At 37.3% G+C, this 16,725-nt stretch overlaps 1 protein-coding gene across 3 annotated transcripts in view; it reads left to right on the top strand.

Moving 5' to 3' along the window:
- The window catches only part of COCH (cochlin), a 38,058-nt gene that overhangs the window by 17,069 nt on the left and 4,264 nt on the right, over nt 1-16,725 (top strand). For all 3 annotated transcript variants that reach the window (XM_067462868.1, XM_060759698.2, XM_067462867.1), the window contains 5 exons: nt 5,472-5,605; nt 8,811-8,873; nt 9,962-10,006; nt 10,096-10,243; nt 15,265-15,368. In XM_067462868.1, coding sequence (XP_067318969.1) covers nt 5,472-5,605; nt 8,811-8,873; nt 9,962-10,006; nt 10,096-10,243; nt 15,265-15,368 — 494 coding nt within the window. The remainder of the gene's footprint in view (nt 1-5,471; nt 5,606-8,810; nt 8,874-9,961; nt 10,007-10,095; nt 10,244-15,264; nt 15,369-16,725) is intronic.

Below are 16,725 nucleotides of genomic sequence, written 5' to 3' on the forward strand. Positions count from 1 at the left end.
CATTCCCAGTAGATGTGTGATTCTCGATAAATTGCCTTTGTATTGTCTAGTTTCAAGGGAGTAGTCTTGAGATTTTGCAAACTAAAGCATCGAACTGTTGTGATACAAGTCTACTTTACCATTTCCAACATGAAATTACTTCAGCCATGAACATTTATATCATAAGAAATTTCTTAGCTTTTAAGAGACCACAAGACTCTCTGATATTTTGAAGTTTTGAGAATGGTCAAAGGCTTTAGTCTATGTGTCTGTCATAGCTTTGGTAGAAGCTACGATTCCCTAATCCTGTAGGTTAGCTGTGGTCACTCATTGGCAAAATAAAAATGTACTATACACTGTTGCCTTACATTCTCATTTACATTTACAGGCTCAGGATTTGGGGGTTCTTAAGAACCACACAGTAAGCTTCCATAACTGGAATACACATGTCATAGAAAACTTGAGAATTCTGTCATATGTCTTCTTTTGTGTTTGTGAACCATGGGAATTGTGGTATTTTGAGATTATCAGACACTCAGTTTCAACAACCTGTGGAGCTGGTCCTAGAAAGTCTTAGCACCTTTAAAGTCCTGTCCATTCTCATTAATTGAAAATAATAACACTCTCAAATGATCTAATACAACATACCAATTTGCCTCAAAGCTGAAGCAATTCTGAATTTGGCATACCTGAAGTCAACCATACTCAAAGTTCTCTGGATTAATGAGAAAATTAATCAAAATATTACTTTTCTCCTCTCTAAGGCCCAGAGCCAAATGATATGCCATTAGAAAAGGGATTGAGGTGTACTCAGTTTGATCTAACTAGCAGTTTTGGCAAGAGGATTCCAATCCCTTCCTCTTTCAACAAGTCCTCAGTTTGAAATGTTTCCCATCCCAGATACTATTACAGTTACAACAAAACAATGCAGATTTGTTCAGAGAATTGTTTTGTTTTCTTTATCTCAGTATGTGTAACTCAAAATACTGCACAGTTTTTCACCAACAAGAGACTATTTGCAAAAAGATGACAAAGAGCCATTTAGCTGAAAGACAAGAGTAAGATTTTTAATATTCACACACTTCTCTTAACAGCTCAGAAGAGAATAATATGTGCCACAGTAATCCAGTAGTGCCCTCTTCCTTCCCTCCCCAAAATCTTTATGGCATTCCTCCACTCTATCAATTATCAATCTCAGTATTCTGTAGAATATGATACACTTAATTTTAAGTTTTCTTTACAATGAAAAGGAGCATTTTTAAATGGTCACAACATCCACATTGTTTTTGTCAAAAGAGCAGGGCAGTAATGGGAAATGTAGTACCTATTTGCGACCTGTGAAAGTGAAAGAAATGCTGGGAAATTACCAGGAAAATTCAAATACGTGTTGATGTGGCTGATGACAACAAGCCTAGAGCTCAAGTAGTGGAATGACAAGGTGAAAACAAGACCAATATGTTCATAATGGGAAAGATTTTATTTTATTTGAGGTTAGGGTTGTCAGTTTCTCTGCAGAGTAATAGGGCAGGCCTTTAAAAAGTTTCTTCAAGCATTACAAGGGGATGTTCTCTTATGAGATCTCAACACAAACTGACAATTTCCAAAATCATAGGCATCCCCAAACCCATGAAAATCTTTCTGTAACAGATTAGCCATCGGAAAACTAGAATTTTACTCTGTTACTTGGTATCAGCCTAGATGAATGGACAGGAAAAGCAATGTTCATTATATAAGACTTTAATGCTGGCAGGAATTAATATCAGATTTGGGGTGTCTTGTATCACTTCAGTATAGGACCATATCTTAAGCTTCCAGATATGAGATGTCCTGTACAAAACAGGATGCCTGAGAACCCAGTTTGAGGCAGTTCCAAAATGTGTTCCAATTGAGCCTCTAAGGAGCCGCTTTATAGGAATGCTACAGACATAATGAAAGTAGCAGGGACGAAGGTGGATAAATTGCCTTTTCCAGACCAGTTTGCTCAAGCCAGCTTGTTGGACTTTCAGAAGAGGATAGTTTGGCTTTCCTGATGAATGTATAAGAAGAGTCAAAGTGATAATCCACATTGTTTAGTTCAGAGTTGGGAAGCCATGGTCTCCAGATTTATTTATTTATTTTGGACTGCACCTCCCAGCAGCTCTAACTGACATAGCCAATGGTGAAAAATTACAAGAACTGTTACTAACAACTTCTGGAGGCTGTTGCTACTCATCCTTGATTGTGGCTTCATCTACACCAGCTGGTTAATCTGGGGACAGTTTGAAGCTCTATGCTACATAACTGGATCAACTGTAATGGCAGCCACCTGCATTGGGCTGAATCCTCTGCAGCACCTTAGTGTTGTCCTGCCATTCTGAGACTATACCAAGTCTGCTGGATTGTCCCCTTGTCATCCATGTCACTGCTACTCAACATCCAAGGAGCTTTCTGTGAGTGCCAGGCCGCCACAGGTCATTCTGGAGTACCTTCACTATTGGAAAGGAGGGAGTTCCCCAGTTCGCAAGGTGTAGTGGCATTGATACAGGCAATTCATCCCCATCCCTGCTCTGATCAACAGAGAGAAAGGGTGATGGTGGCAGTGTCTGTGCAGACAGTTGATCAGGACAAAACAGACCTATTCTAGCTATTGAGAGATGGCTGCAAAGCTAGCAGATACTCTGGAGTTTCCTGTAAGCACTGGCTGCAAAGCTTGCAGATACTCTGGAGTTTCTTGCAAGCCCCAGAGTATCTCCCTACTTTGCTTAGTTTGGAGCAAATTTGGATTAAGGGCTAAAAATTCCAGATGCTTATGAGATGTTTCCGTGCATCATGAAGACTGCTAGATTGGGGTGAGTATAATGTTGTTTTTTTTCATGTAGACATGGCCTTAAACAGAGTTGAAACTGCCGCTGGCATAAGCCTATTTACAGCACATCTCCTTGGAAATAAGCCTCATTTTATTGATGCTTTCTTCCAAGTGGGTACGCATAGGATTACAACCTTCATGAATTTATAGCAGACATACGATTTGAGGCAAGGACTTCCTGATTAACACCTTGTTCGCCTAACCTCTAAAATAGCCTTGCTGTTTTATTTTTTTATTATTTCAAAGTGTGTGCATATGCAGTAAAACAGAATTTGACCGGCCAGCTCCAGCGTTAAAGAAAAGTGAATGTAAATATAGCCTTTTTTCTGGAACAGGAAAAGATCAACTTTTCCTTTAAAAAAAAATACTCTTTATACATAATTCTTCTTTTCCTCTGAAATACTAGCATGGCATTATAGGCTGAATTTAGCATGTGCGGTTTTTCATCCCATAATCAAATGTGGCCATGGTTAAATTACTAGAGGTCATGGTTAATCAGCTGGAACAGGTTTTCAGATACTTTAAAGAGACATTTTCACTTCTACATTAGCAGAAATGTGTGGCCTTGAACTGAAACATTATCCTCTGAAATCACCTACAGACTAACAAGATTTGTTCCCAATCTAAAGTAATGGCTTATTTTAAGAATATTTATTTATTTAAAACATTTATATTATATTCATTTATAATACTTGTTCTATCACTCTTACAAAATGAAATACAAACATTTGGTTTTATTTTTCCTTCTGCTACTTTATAATTACTCATTCCAAACTTTTCACCCCTCTAAGTGGAACAGTCCCAGGGGAAATTTAATTCTTTTTTTACCAGTCTAAGGTAACTCACTTATAGTCCCTCAGCACTGACTGGAATTATTAGGAGTTGCATTCCAGTGACATCTGGAAGGCAATACCCATCCCTGACATACATGATTAAGATGATTCCTTTTGATCACACTATGTCTCTTTATTTAACTCTTATAAAACTAACAAGTCAGCTATGTATACCCAGCATCCTAAGAAGTATAAAGGATGAGTACTTAATGATGATTTATTACCCTACCATATCTAGGCGATTTACAAATGTAAGAAGCAGAAGTCCTCCTTTACATAGTTGCTTTTATCATCAGGTTTTGACACATGAAGATTTTTACATTCATATAACAAAGTAGAATAAGTTGTGGAATATGTATCCTGTTTTGCTTCAGTTGCGATACCACTCTACTTAATATTATCTAGCAACTATGTTAGTGATATTATGTGGTTGAGCTATTTTACATAGTTTTTTGATGCATGGTAGTGTGTCCCCTCCAAATCACAGTTTGCAACAAAAGTAATTGCGTTTTCAGCTACCCTTGACCTCCTTCTGATCCTGGGGCATGTCTTATACTGAATGTGAAAAAGCCGAAATTGAATCCAGAAAAGATTGAACTGCTGTTGACTTAGGATTCTTTCAGCTTAAATTAAAGTCTTCAACCTGAACAGAGTAACCAGGATTTTGGTAGGACCAAAGTGGTCAGCTCAAAATTGTCTTAAATTAAATCAGGTTATGGATTCACCTAGTTCAGACTTATTGAAAATGATTCGCACTCTCCAAAAATTCAGGTTCCTAGCCCTAACTGGAGATATCCAGAATTGCATCTAGGCCTTCTACCTGCAAAAATATATATTCTATTATACTGTGTAACTTTGAAAAAAAATCTGTTCCTGGTTTAGAAGTGTTATTTCCTGTTTACTTGTGTGATACTTACTTTGAAAGTACAGTAGAGTCTCGCTTATCCGACCTTCCTTTATCTGACCTTTGCTTATCCGACATTCCATCTTATCTGACATTCTCCTTTTCTTCCAGCATTTCCCCTTCAATTAAAGGAGTTCTTCCCAACTCTCTCTCCATTCCCAATAAGTGAAAAAGGCAAGAAGATGGGACAAAAAAGGAAATAAGTTTTTACTTGAGATTTTTAATTAGGATGGATTGTCTGTAAAATAAGTGTAGAAAGCTACAATGAGTCTTTGATTAAGTATATCAGTAAAGTTTAATGAGATTAATAGTATATTTTGGTAAAATTTATTTTGTAAAAATTAATTAGATGTTTTTAAAATGATTTTTATAATTATAGGAGGATAGTAGCTAATAGATGGGAGAGGTATAAATTTATCATATGTTTAACTACTGAAAAGGAAATGGGAAGTCACTTTTCTCTCTCTCTTTTGCTCTTTCCTTTTTTCTTTTATCATTTTTATCTTCTTCCTTTTTTCTTCCTCTTTGTTATTTTTCTTTGTTTGATGTATATTTTTTAATTTTTTAAAAAATCTGCAATTTTTAAACCAATTTACTCCCAATAAGTGTGTACAGAATGAAATGTTAGGGCATTTAATAAATCCAAGGTCCTAACATAGCTAATTGCAACTTGCATTTAATTTATTTTGTTGCAATGAAACTATTTGGATTTACTTCTTAATACATATATTTAGAGCTGAACTGGATACACATACATAGACTGCATGGCTGAATACACATTCAATTTATAAAATGACCAGGCTTAATGATTTTTTTTTAGTTGGACTTAGGCTATCCTTTCCACAATGCATAATAATTTTAATCACATGTAATTAGACATACTTCAGTTTGAAAATCTTATTTTCCACAGAGGCCACATTACCAGTTCAGGTGGACCTGTAAGAGTACAAATGTTACCTGGGCGAGAGGACTATTCAGCATTATATGCCAATGGAATCCAGTCTCAAGTGCTTTCTAGATGGTCATCATCATTCACAGTATCTAGTAAGAAAATGACAAACTCTCATTATTTCATCAAATTACTTGGCAATCTATATAAAAAGAACTAGATTTGCTTTATATTTTTCTCATGGCTTTATGTTCTTTTTTTCTTAGTAACACCAAGCTCATCCTTTTGTTTGATGTAATGAAGATTTCAGACAAATTTAGAACGGAAAATAAAATTAATCAAATGCTGCTGTGTCAAAGCAAAATGTCTCCCTTTTAAAGCTTTAGTGAGAAATACAGGCAAGAAAATATGCAGCTGTCAAAACACAGGCTGTTGCTTTGTTTTTAGAAAAACAGGTGCCAGAAACAACACATACATTTCTGGGCAGTTAGGTTACAAATAGTGTGAAAAATCACTTGGGAGCCACCAGCATAATAAGCCTTCTACTCCATACTGCATGAATGTATCCATTAAATGTTAGTTTCAGATTCTTATTTCAGGTATTAGGTAGCCCACATTCAGTGCATCTGAAGAAATGGGTTGATATACCCAAAAGCTCATGCTGAAATAAATAAGTTAGTTTTAAAGATGCTGTTAGATTCCTTCCCCTTGGTACTCCTTTTCATTTTTATGCATTCTGAATGACCTTTCTCAACTTCATTGCTTTTGTTTGTGTGATCTTTGATGATAGGATTGTGGGGGAGTGCGGTTTGATGATACATTAGCAAAACAGCTAGTAACAGAGCAAGACTATGGGAAAGAATAGGGAAAGAGCAACTTTTCTGCCCGCAAATAAGGAACATCGCTTATTATACAGGGCATTTGGCAAGCCCATTGCTGGAAGAACTGTCAGTTCCTAGGTTGTACCAGCCATGGCAAAAAATAAAGGGCTTATCCTAATGTCCTTTTCCCCTGCCGGTTTGTGTCTCTCTTCCATTCGTTCCAACAGGATTGTAGGGATCTGTGAGAGCTTATATCTCTCAAGCACAATAATTGAATTAGCAAAGCAGAAGCTGAACAACAATGCACCCACACACCGAGGGGGAGAGAGAGAGACTTTTTGTGTAGCTTATTATCCATGTTCATAATCAAATGCTAGGTCTATGAGAGGAAAGAGATCAAAGGAAAAATCACTGGAATATCCAGGGTTCCACAAAGCAAGAAATAAATTTAGTTTTCTTTGGGTTGCTGTGAGTTTTCCTGGCTGTATGGCCATGTTCCAGAAGCATTCTCTCCTTTCATTTTGCCTAAAACCATGGCAGACATCCTCAGTCTGTTGCCTAGTTTTACTTGACTACTTTCCAACAGACCTCACAACCTCTGAGGATGTCTGCCATAGATGTGGACGGAACGTCAGGAGAGAATGCTTCTGGAACAGGGCCATACAGCCCAAAAAAACTCACAGCAACCCAGTTATTCCGGACATGAAAACCTTTGATAACACATTAGTCTTCTTTGTAAAATATATACATGTAGTTTTACTTATTATCATTGTTTGTAATCACATAGAAGTTTTGTGAGCGGAGTAAAGGAAAATGTCTGCAAGTTAAGGTTATGGTGGAAAATATTGGATGTATAAAAGAAAGTCTCCAAAAAAAAGCAATTACTGAATATCGGCATACAGAGATCGCTAACACAACACAAACACAGCTATGCCAGTTCAAGGACAGACATTGTTTCCCACCATTCCAAGCATGTGTCATCGAACACAAGGAAGGCTTTGAAGCTATCCAAATGCTCCCCTGGTCTATCTGGACATGTCCTGTCACATATCATCTCCCCATCCATGCCCCTTACCACAGCTGGAGAAATGATGTTTAGCAACAAACCACACTAAATTTTTCTATCATCAGTCAGGTGAAGATTCTCCACAGTTCACCTCCTCATCTGAGGTGAAAATTGACTATATCCTATGCTTTGGATTCATAGAATTGCATGCTCGATCCTTCTAGTTCATTTGTAAGTTGTACATCAGCAATCCCACTGTAAAGTAAATTAGATTTTTAAACTTTTTAAAAAGCAGGACTCCATGCAAGATCCTACATTAAGAGGCATAGCTGTAACATAGGAATTCTATTATCATATTAGCAATGCCTTCCAATGTGACCTGTAAAATGCATCTTGAAACAACAGAATAACAGCAGCTGCTTCCTGGTAAAGCAAAAATTGGTGTGTTTGTGCATGTGCTAGTAATGCTACTTAGTTACATATACTATATATTGACTAAGTAGATAAGTGGTTCCCAACCTTTTGTCCTCCGGATGTTTTGGACTTCAACTCCCACAATTCCTAACAGCCAATAAGCTGGCTGAGATTTCTGGAACACCTGGAAGACCAAAGATTGGGAACCACTGGCCTAAACTGACTGACTTTCAGGAGAATTTTATTCTATCTATAGAAGGTTGGGAGCTACTGAAGTAGATGATCTAAGATTTTAGCCATTTAATTTATTTAAGTTCTGCCTTCATCTTGACACCAGGCAACAAAGCACGATGTTCTAAAATAGCTTAGAACACATTAAAGCATAATAAAAGAAAAAGAGTTTAGCATGCTACATTGAAAGACCCTTCTGCTGAAGTCAAGATCTAAACACCTGCCTAAATACAGGTCTTAGCCTGATGACAGAAAGAGAGCGGAGTGGGGTCCAAGTGCCTATCCTATGGAAGGGAGTTCAAGGGAGCAACCCTTGGGAAGGCTCTGTTCAACTGATATGTTTTTATTGTTTATGACTTTCTGCTACTGTATCTTGACAACATGGCCATCGTCTCCAGTGAGGAATAGTTTGTGTCCATGTTGGATCCGGGTATATTTGACTTCAGTGTCTTTTAGGACACATGAAAGAGAAAAGGAAGTGGAGGGGGAAATATTCTAGAAAGACTACTCAAAGTTCAATCCTTGACCCATAGCAAAGTTGGATTTTTTTTTACTTTTGGGAGAAAATAGAGCTCCTAGAATTCCCTAACTGTCACAACTAGTGAGTTCTAGGAGCTGTCATTTGAAAAATGATTTTCTAAACAACCAGAAGCTTTTACAAGTAGATTTTTTTTCTTTTGGCAACAATGCAAGAGGACCATGCTGTTATCAGCACAGAGAGTACTAGAACATTGAGAAAAGGGGTAATCTTAGATCTAACCAGCTCACATTTTAGCCTGTCTGGAATTTGTCTTTCGCTGGGGAAAATGAGGACATACAGTGCATTTTGGCAAAGCATAATTTTACAGCAATGTAATAAATTTGGTTTACTTTTAAATTTGATAACAGGTATCAAAAGTGGAGCACTGGAAGCAGCTGCAAGGCCCATTTCAACAGTACGCCCATCCATGGGTAAGATGCTTATTTCAAAATATATTATTTCTACTTAAGGGTTTCTTATAAATCTTTGAGTAGTTATAAATCTTTGAGTAGTTATGCAGTGGGTGCCCTGTATTTAACTGTGATATTAAAAATGATCAAGAATATATTTTTTAAAATAGGAAAGGAATTTACTTCACCAGCTCACTCTTTTGCTGTGTATATGACATTATAAACTAGTAATGATCCTTAAAAGACACACAATACTTGGGGGGGAGGGGGAGGGGGGAATTAGCATGGATCCATGATGGCTGATAGTCTCTCAGTGAGGCAGTAAATTCACTTTATTCAAGGTGCAAAACCTGTTTTGCGGCTCTATCAGAATTCAGATTTAAGCCAGGAGCTGATAATAAAGAGGAAGATATCATATGGTGCTGAGCCGTTTTCCTTAATTGGGGGCCCTTCCACACAGCCCTATATCCCAGAATATCAAGGCAGAAAATCCCACAATATCTACTTTGAACTGGGTTATCTGAGTCCACACTGCCATATATTCCAGTTCAAAGCAGATCATGTGAGATTTTATTCAGCTTTGTGGAAGGGGCCCTATTATTTTTCAAGTGGGTTGGGGCTTCTAACTCTCATTATGCATATTCTATTGCACATGCTGACTAAAGATGAAAGTTGTAGTCTGACTCCAACACAACTGAATGTTATTATGCTGGGGGGAAAACTTGTGTAGTAGGTTTAGTAGATTAAAACTGTTGGCTATTCACCTACTAAATTGTGAAACTTTCACTCTTGACAAACCCTGTAATTTTAAAGCATGGCATACTTCATATGCTCATTGTGAGACAATACTGAGAATATTCCCTGTATTCTGAAACTCCATAAAAAGAAGACAGGATAAAATTGTTATTCCAAACCAGCTGACAACATGTAGCTTCATTTAGCTTCATTTCAAGACACATTATTTTTGTTCGGTGCAATTTGTTTCTTTACATATGTCTTTGTTTGTTTGCCTGTGTGATGGTAGATTTGTTTATTTGAATAAAAAATAAATTTTAAAAAGATGCATTTTTGTCCAGATTTCTTAATCCTTTGTGTTTCCCATTTTTCAGGTAAAAAACCCAAGAAGACTATTGAGAAAAAGTCTGGCAACAAAGGTAGGCGATTGCAAAGCCTTGCTACATGAAACAGATCTCTTGTGTTAATTTGCCCTTTAATTTAACCTAATTATCTTGGGTATTCACAGACTGTAAAGCGGATATTGCTTTTCTGATTGATGGAAGCTACAATATTGGGCAGCGTAGATTTAATTTGCAGAAGAACTTTGTTGGGAAAGTAGCGATGATGCTGGGAATTGGAACTGAAGGACCACATGTGGGAGTTGTGCAAGCCAGGTACTAGAAACATGTCCTATTTGGTACATTCCTCCTTTTTGGGTGCATTTATGAAATGTTGTTTTGAGAGTAGGCATGATATAACTGAAACCTTACTGTAGTCTTCATATTTGTTGTTCTAGTTTGAATCATGTTCACACTGTCTAATGATATCTGACAGCTCCTTCCCAAACCTGGTAACATGTTAGAATAAAATGAAATGTGAAAAGAAAGCACAACAGCATAAAATGGTGTGTTGAAGTTTGTGTAATGCAGTAATATGATTGCTGATTGTAACCCTGGGAGAATAGTGATAGCCATCTGTTATTAATCCCACAAATTTAGTCACCAACATCATATACTTAACAAAGATGCGTGTCATGCTGTTGTCTATCACATGTCTGTACTTACAAATAATTCTAACCTCCTGGTGGTGTATTATTGGAGAGTAGGTTTTGGGAAAGATCAGCTTAAAGCAGTCTTGGATAGAGCTTGGGGCAGAAGGAATAATATTTTGGACTATAACTTTCTCAAACCATTCAGCTGGCTCAAACCTGCATGTCCAGAAAAGTAATTTTCCCAGTTCTGCTCTTGGGTTGCAAATACATTATTGAGCCAGTAATAATTTAAAATACAAGAGGACTTTTGAAATAGTACTCCTTATCAATGCATACCCTATCTTGTTGCCCTTGGCTTTTCTGTGGCATAATTTTTATATCCCTCAAATCCTGTGCATAAAAAAACCTAACAATAAACCTAACAATAAATAAATAAATAAAAATACCCGAAAATAGAAGGCCAAATCCTGCGAAACAGAGAAACAGGCATTGTTATGTATTTTGCTTGCAAAGAGGATATACTGGGGAGCCTAACCTGGCTATTTTACAGGTCACTTATCTGTCTATATAGGGTGATTTGGAGCTCATAGAAACATAGGATTGGAAGGAGACCACAAGGACCACCCAGTCTAACCCCTTGCCATGCAGCACTCATGATAAACAGTAATCCAGATTCTATTTAAAGCCCTCAAAAAATAAGGAGACACTACCGAACTCTTAGGGAATGTATTCTACTGGGGAACAGATCTTACAAGCAAAATGTTCTTCCTAACATTTAGATCAGTGGTTCCCAACCTTTTTTTGAGCAGGGACCACTTTGACCAGGGACCACTCTCCAACATCAGTACCAAAAGAGTTACGAATCAACTTCAGATATGGTTTAGTTATTTGAGGTGCTGATTCAGAAAATTGCATTGGATAAACCACATTAGCTCTAGTTTCTGATTCAAAACATATGCCATCCAATAGTCGCCATCTGCTTGCCCACAGAAAACCATATTTAATAATATAGAGCTGATGTGGTCTATCCAGTGCAATTTTCTGAATCAGCACTTCAAATAACCCCAGAAACTGGCTTAAAAATGAAGACGCCAAGAAAAAACATTGTTTTTTGGGGCTGTACTATTATCTGTAGTAGTAATGGTGAGGCTGCAGATCATATTTTAGTTCTTGCAGATCACTGGTGGTCCAAGGACCACAGATTGGGAGCCACTGGTTTAGATGGAATTTCATTTCCTGTAGTTTGAATCCATTGCTCTGTCCTAATAATTGGAGCAGCAGAAAAATCAATATGTTCCCTCTTTAATGTGGCATTCTTTAAAATATTTTAAAATTGCTGTCATGTCATTCTCAAATTTTTCCTTCTCCAGGCTAAACATACCCAGGTCCTTAAGTCATTCCTCATGGGTCATGGTTTCTAGACTCTTGTCTAAGTAACCTCATGCTCTATGGGCTCAAGTTACTGGACCTTCTATTCCAATGTGGCCACCAACTTTCACTTGGTGCATGTTTATATATCCAAAGCCTCTAGCAAGAACACAAGCTTAGCTGTTACAGGAGCTTCAACAACTCCCTCATCATCCATATTCTGTAGTCTTAAGGTGGTGGTGAAACAGAACTCTGAGCCCTAAAGTTTCTGGATATAAATGTTTAGGGTACAACTTAATTCAAAAACATTATTAACAATATAATCATTTGAAATTTAAAGTAGCATGGAGGGGAAGCTGTTTTAGTCATAAAGATCCTAGAAAGCTGACTTCTATTAGGTCAAGTAATTTTCACTGAACCTGGTAACTTCTGTACTCAAAGTTATTGGCTCTTCCCCAGTCTGAAAACAATACTTCACTCTACAGTGGAGTTTTCTTCAGACTTCTTCATCTGGCATTATGTGATGGCAGTTTTCCAATGCTGTAACTTCTCTGGTAATTATTTCTAGAATAAATGAAGAAAAAAACATATAAATCTTTTTTAAATTTTCCTCCTCTGAAAGTTGAACCATCTGTGAAATTCAGAAGTGGAAATTCCTTTGCTACTTGCCTCAAAATGTTTTTACTGGAGGATGATTTTCCCCCCTCTGTATTCAGTACATGTCAACAAAACAATGACGGTTACTGTCTGAATGAAACAGAGAAAAGCAGACTTTAAAAATACTTATAAAAGAATAAAACATCTGGAAGAATTTATACTGCTTGTTACTAAGTTGATGATGAGTTACCCCAAATGTTTCAATCACCAAAGGATTATTCCAATTATATTTGTTGACTACACTAACATGGCAAGTGTTTCATCCAAGAGTATTAGTGTCATCTGGACTCTAAAAATGAGTAATTCTTTTGAAAACTTTTGCAGAGCCAATAATAGCTTTTGTGTTAAAGTCCTGACGGTGGAAAAATGCTTAAAAGAGATTACGGCAGGGCAAAACACAAATTGAAAATAATGGTTCTGGAATTAGTTAAGTTGTGTCTCTGACAGATTGCCAATAAATAGAGTCATTCTGTTACTGATAGTACTGATAGGAAAAACAGAGGTAGAGATCTCCACAGGTGTTTGGAAACAGTTTATTACAATAATCCCAATGCATTTTAAGTATGAATAATTGCTTTGGGAAACAGCACGGAAATTGATAGGAGCAAATTCTCACAATCAAAAAATTAAAATACATATATCCGATGCTTGCTCTGAGTCCCTCCTGGGGTGAGAAGGGTGGTATATAACTATGGTAAATAAATAAATATAATATGATAATTTCTGTCAATTTATTTTGTAATCAAATTCATATGAAATAACTACTTATTTAAAAATGGTCTTCAAGACCTGTTATGAATGTGCAGACAGCTTCTCATTTCAATACGCAGTTTTCTACACATTTTCTCATTTTTTTTCTTAGGCCACCATATTTTATCTTCAGCTGGGGGTTCCCATATTAGTGGGGCAGTGAACTAGCTATGGTTTAGTCGTTGCTTCCAAGGAGTTATCCAAAGTGTTCAACCCCATCCTCATTGGATAGCTTTTTTTAAGTTCTGCCTAAAACATGGATTGGATTCAACAGTCCACTGATAAGACAGCCTCTCCTGGGTGACATCCATCAAAATTTCCTCTGTTTTGCTTGTTGAAGAGGCATTTTCTTGGTTGTAGAATAATAGTAACCTGATCATTCACAAGAAGTTAAATCTTCAGTTTTCCATGTTGGTGCCAGATTTCTTGAAAGTTGCCTTGTTTCTTTTTATAGCGCCCTTGATGTTTCCCAAAAGCAGAACCTGGAGGCAGGAAAGGCAGCTGAAATCATACTTTAAAAATACCTTTATGCCTCAAGTTAGTGAGGCACATTTATTCTTATTCAATCATGTAAATGGTTTATGATGTTAGTTTAGAAGCTTGAGGTTATATGTAGCTTCCCCTGTCTCGGAACTATTGTGCCCAGTAATTTTATAATAATAATAATAATAATAATAATCATCATCATCATCATCTTTATACCCCGCCACCATCTCCCCAAAGGGGACTCGGGGCGGCTTACATGAGGCCAAGCCCAACAGTACAATACAACAAAATAAAACCAAAACAACAAAACAAATATTACAATTAAATCAATAAAAAGATAAGAATGCAATAAAACAATACAAGGACCACCCAGTCTTACCCCTTGCCATGCAGCACTCATGATAAATAGTCATCCAGATTCTATTTAAAGCCCTCAAAAAATAAGGAGACACCATCAAACTTTAAGGGAATGTATTCTGCTGGAGAACAGATCTTACAAGCAAAATGTTCTTCCTAACGTTTAGATCAGTGGTTCCCAACCTTTTTTTGACCAGGGACCACTTTGACCAGGGGCCACTCTCCAACATTAGTACCAAAAGTATTATGAATCAGTTTTTGGTCAACTTCAGATACGGTTTGGTTATTTGCAGAACCAGTCCCAAAGGGCGGGCCACATGTTCGAAATAAAATGATAAAATTCAGGATGAGATAGGAATGAAAGAAAATTATTTGTATGGGAGAAGCTCATAGGAGATGGCATAATTTTACATGTTGTGCGGCTGCTGCACAGTCTTTAAAGTTAGTGTAAACTTTAGTCTAACTGTTTGAACCTTTGCTATATTGAAAGCCAGGTATCACTTCTGATGTAGCAAAAGCAGAACTTATCGCTCTCTCACTTCTATAAACATGAAAAAGCTTAAGTATGTGTAAGATTTAAATTGACTGAATATTCTAATTACAGGATAGGGAATAAGTATTTCCCAATATTATGTTGAACTAACTCCCATTATTCCTCCACACCATTGTTATGCTGGCTAGGAATAGTAGATGTTGCAATCCAATAAAATTTGGAGGGCCACAGATTTCCTGATTTGTTGGCATTAATATATTGTATAACAATGTTAATAGTATCTCTCTCATGGAAATAGTAAATATTATTAAGTTTTGATCTCAGGCCACTTGTTCTAAAATAGTTTCCCACAAAGTTCTGGAACTGCACATCCCTTATTAAGAAGGAAATAGTTTGCTTTGGTTTAGGGAAGGTAAGGGAGGGGGCGGTTCTGTATCTATCCAGTTTTTAAAAAGGGATTTAACAAAAATGTTACAAGAAACTAGAATCTTTGCAAATTAACAGCTTAGACAGTATCACTGGAATGGCAAAGCATTAATTATAGTATTCTCTGTTACACCATTACTTTGTTTTGTTGTTGTTTTTTCAAATAGTGAGAATCCCAAAACGGAATTTTACCTGAAAAACTTCACTAGTGCAAAAGATGTCTTATTTGCTATAAAAGAGATTGGCTTCAAAGGAGGCAATTCCAATACAGGTGAGCATACGTAGAAAGATAAAATCATGTTTCTAATTCCCTATCTCAAACCATTTCATTGTGAGGAGGGATTAATACGATACAACTCTGTTCATTTTCTATCTCTTAACTCTTAAATGAAGGCTTCACTTTTTGATTTAATTACACATAGGCATGTTTCTTCTGCCTTCTGAAATATCCAACAAAATATACAACAAACAACAACAACAAAGTAGCTGCACAACAGAAATGAAGTAGCAGATTCGCACTGTAATGTTCTTCACAATAGAATGATACAGGTGTAGGTCCAACCTACATTTGTGTGTCACACTTTTTGGGTCATTGGAGAAATGAGGATTTTGTGCCCCCTAGGCCACTTTTCAAGCTGTTGCAGCTCTTCCCAACATTACCATTTATTGTCTGATGGAGAGCAGAGAGACACTGGAGGGAGGAAATGAAACTGATGGTGTTCCTGGGAATGGCTCCACATACATTCCCTCACTCATTTATGTTGGTGGGAGGAGGGGAAGGAAGTGGAAAGGAAGAAGGTCTCTTGTGAGTACTTGGTCACATGTGAGCAGGGGAATGAGATGGGACAGGAGGACACTAGAACTTGTTTGCTTACTCATACAGGTAGGAAGGAGAAGGGGAAGGGACAGGATGAGTATATTCACCACAGAAACAGGGAAGAGGATGACATTAGGTACATGTATTCACTCACTTGTTTGGGAGAAAGGGTGGGATGGGATGGGATGGGAGGAGGAGGTGCACGAATGTTCACTCACTATATTAAGATGGAATGGGTAACACTCTGCCCCCCCCCCCAATCCACATGGGCAAATGCATGAGTGAGCAAAGGAATGCACATGCAGCTGGGACCAGTCACCTCACCAGTAGAAGTACTTTTATATGTTAAATATGGTTTGTGGGACCTAAGTTATTCAGTATGTATACTTTCTGGAATGAGATCTTGGATTGCACTGATAAGATAAAGCTCCATCAGATGTAATGAAACACCCTGTCCTTTCATTTACCCTTTACGTGCCCTTAATGGTGCTGCCTTCCATGACCATTTGGTAACAAGAGGAATGGTTGACCAAGCAGCTAGCCCCAGGAAAACTATGCCATCCTCCCTTCTGGAATCTGGGAGAATGTTTTTCTTCTCCTGCAGCTGAATAACAGCCAGGCACTGCCTGACCATTTTCAGTTGCTTTCTTGTTGCTGAATGTGTCCAACACCACCAAAATAAAGTTAGAGAGAATGGGGTCAGCACAGATGTTGAAGTTGAACTCAGCCATCCACATTGGCCATAAAATACATAAGCAAGGGTAACACTCACTTGCATATGTCATCAGCAAGATTCTGGCTTTGAGCAGTA

Source organism: Anolis sagrei, chromosome 1, assembly GCF_037176765.1.
Source record: "Anolis sagrei isolate rAnoSag1 chromosome 1, rAnoSag1.mat, whole genome shotgun sequence".
Taxonomy (NCBI): Eukaryota; Metazoa; Chordata; class Lepidosauria; order Squamata; family Dactyloidae; genus Anolis; species Anolis sagrei.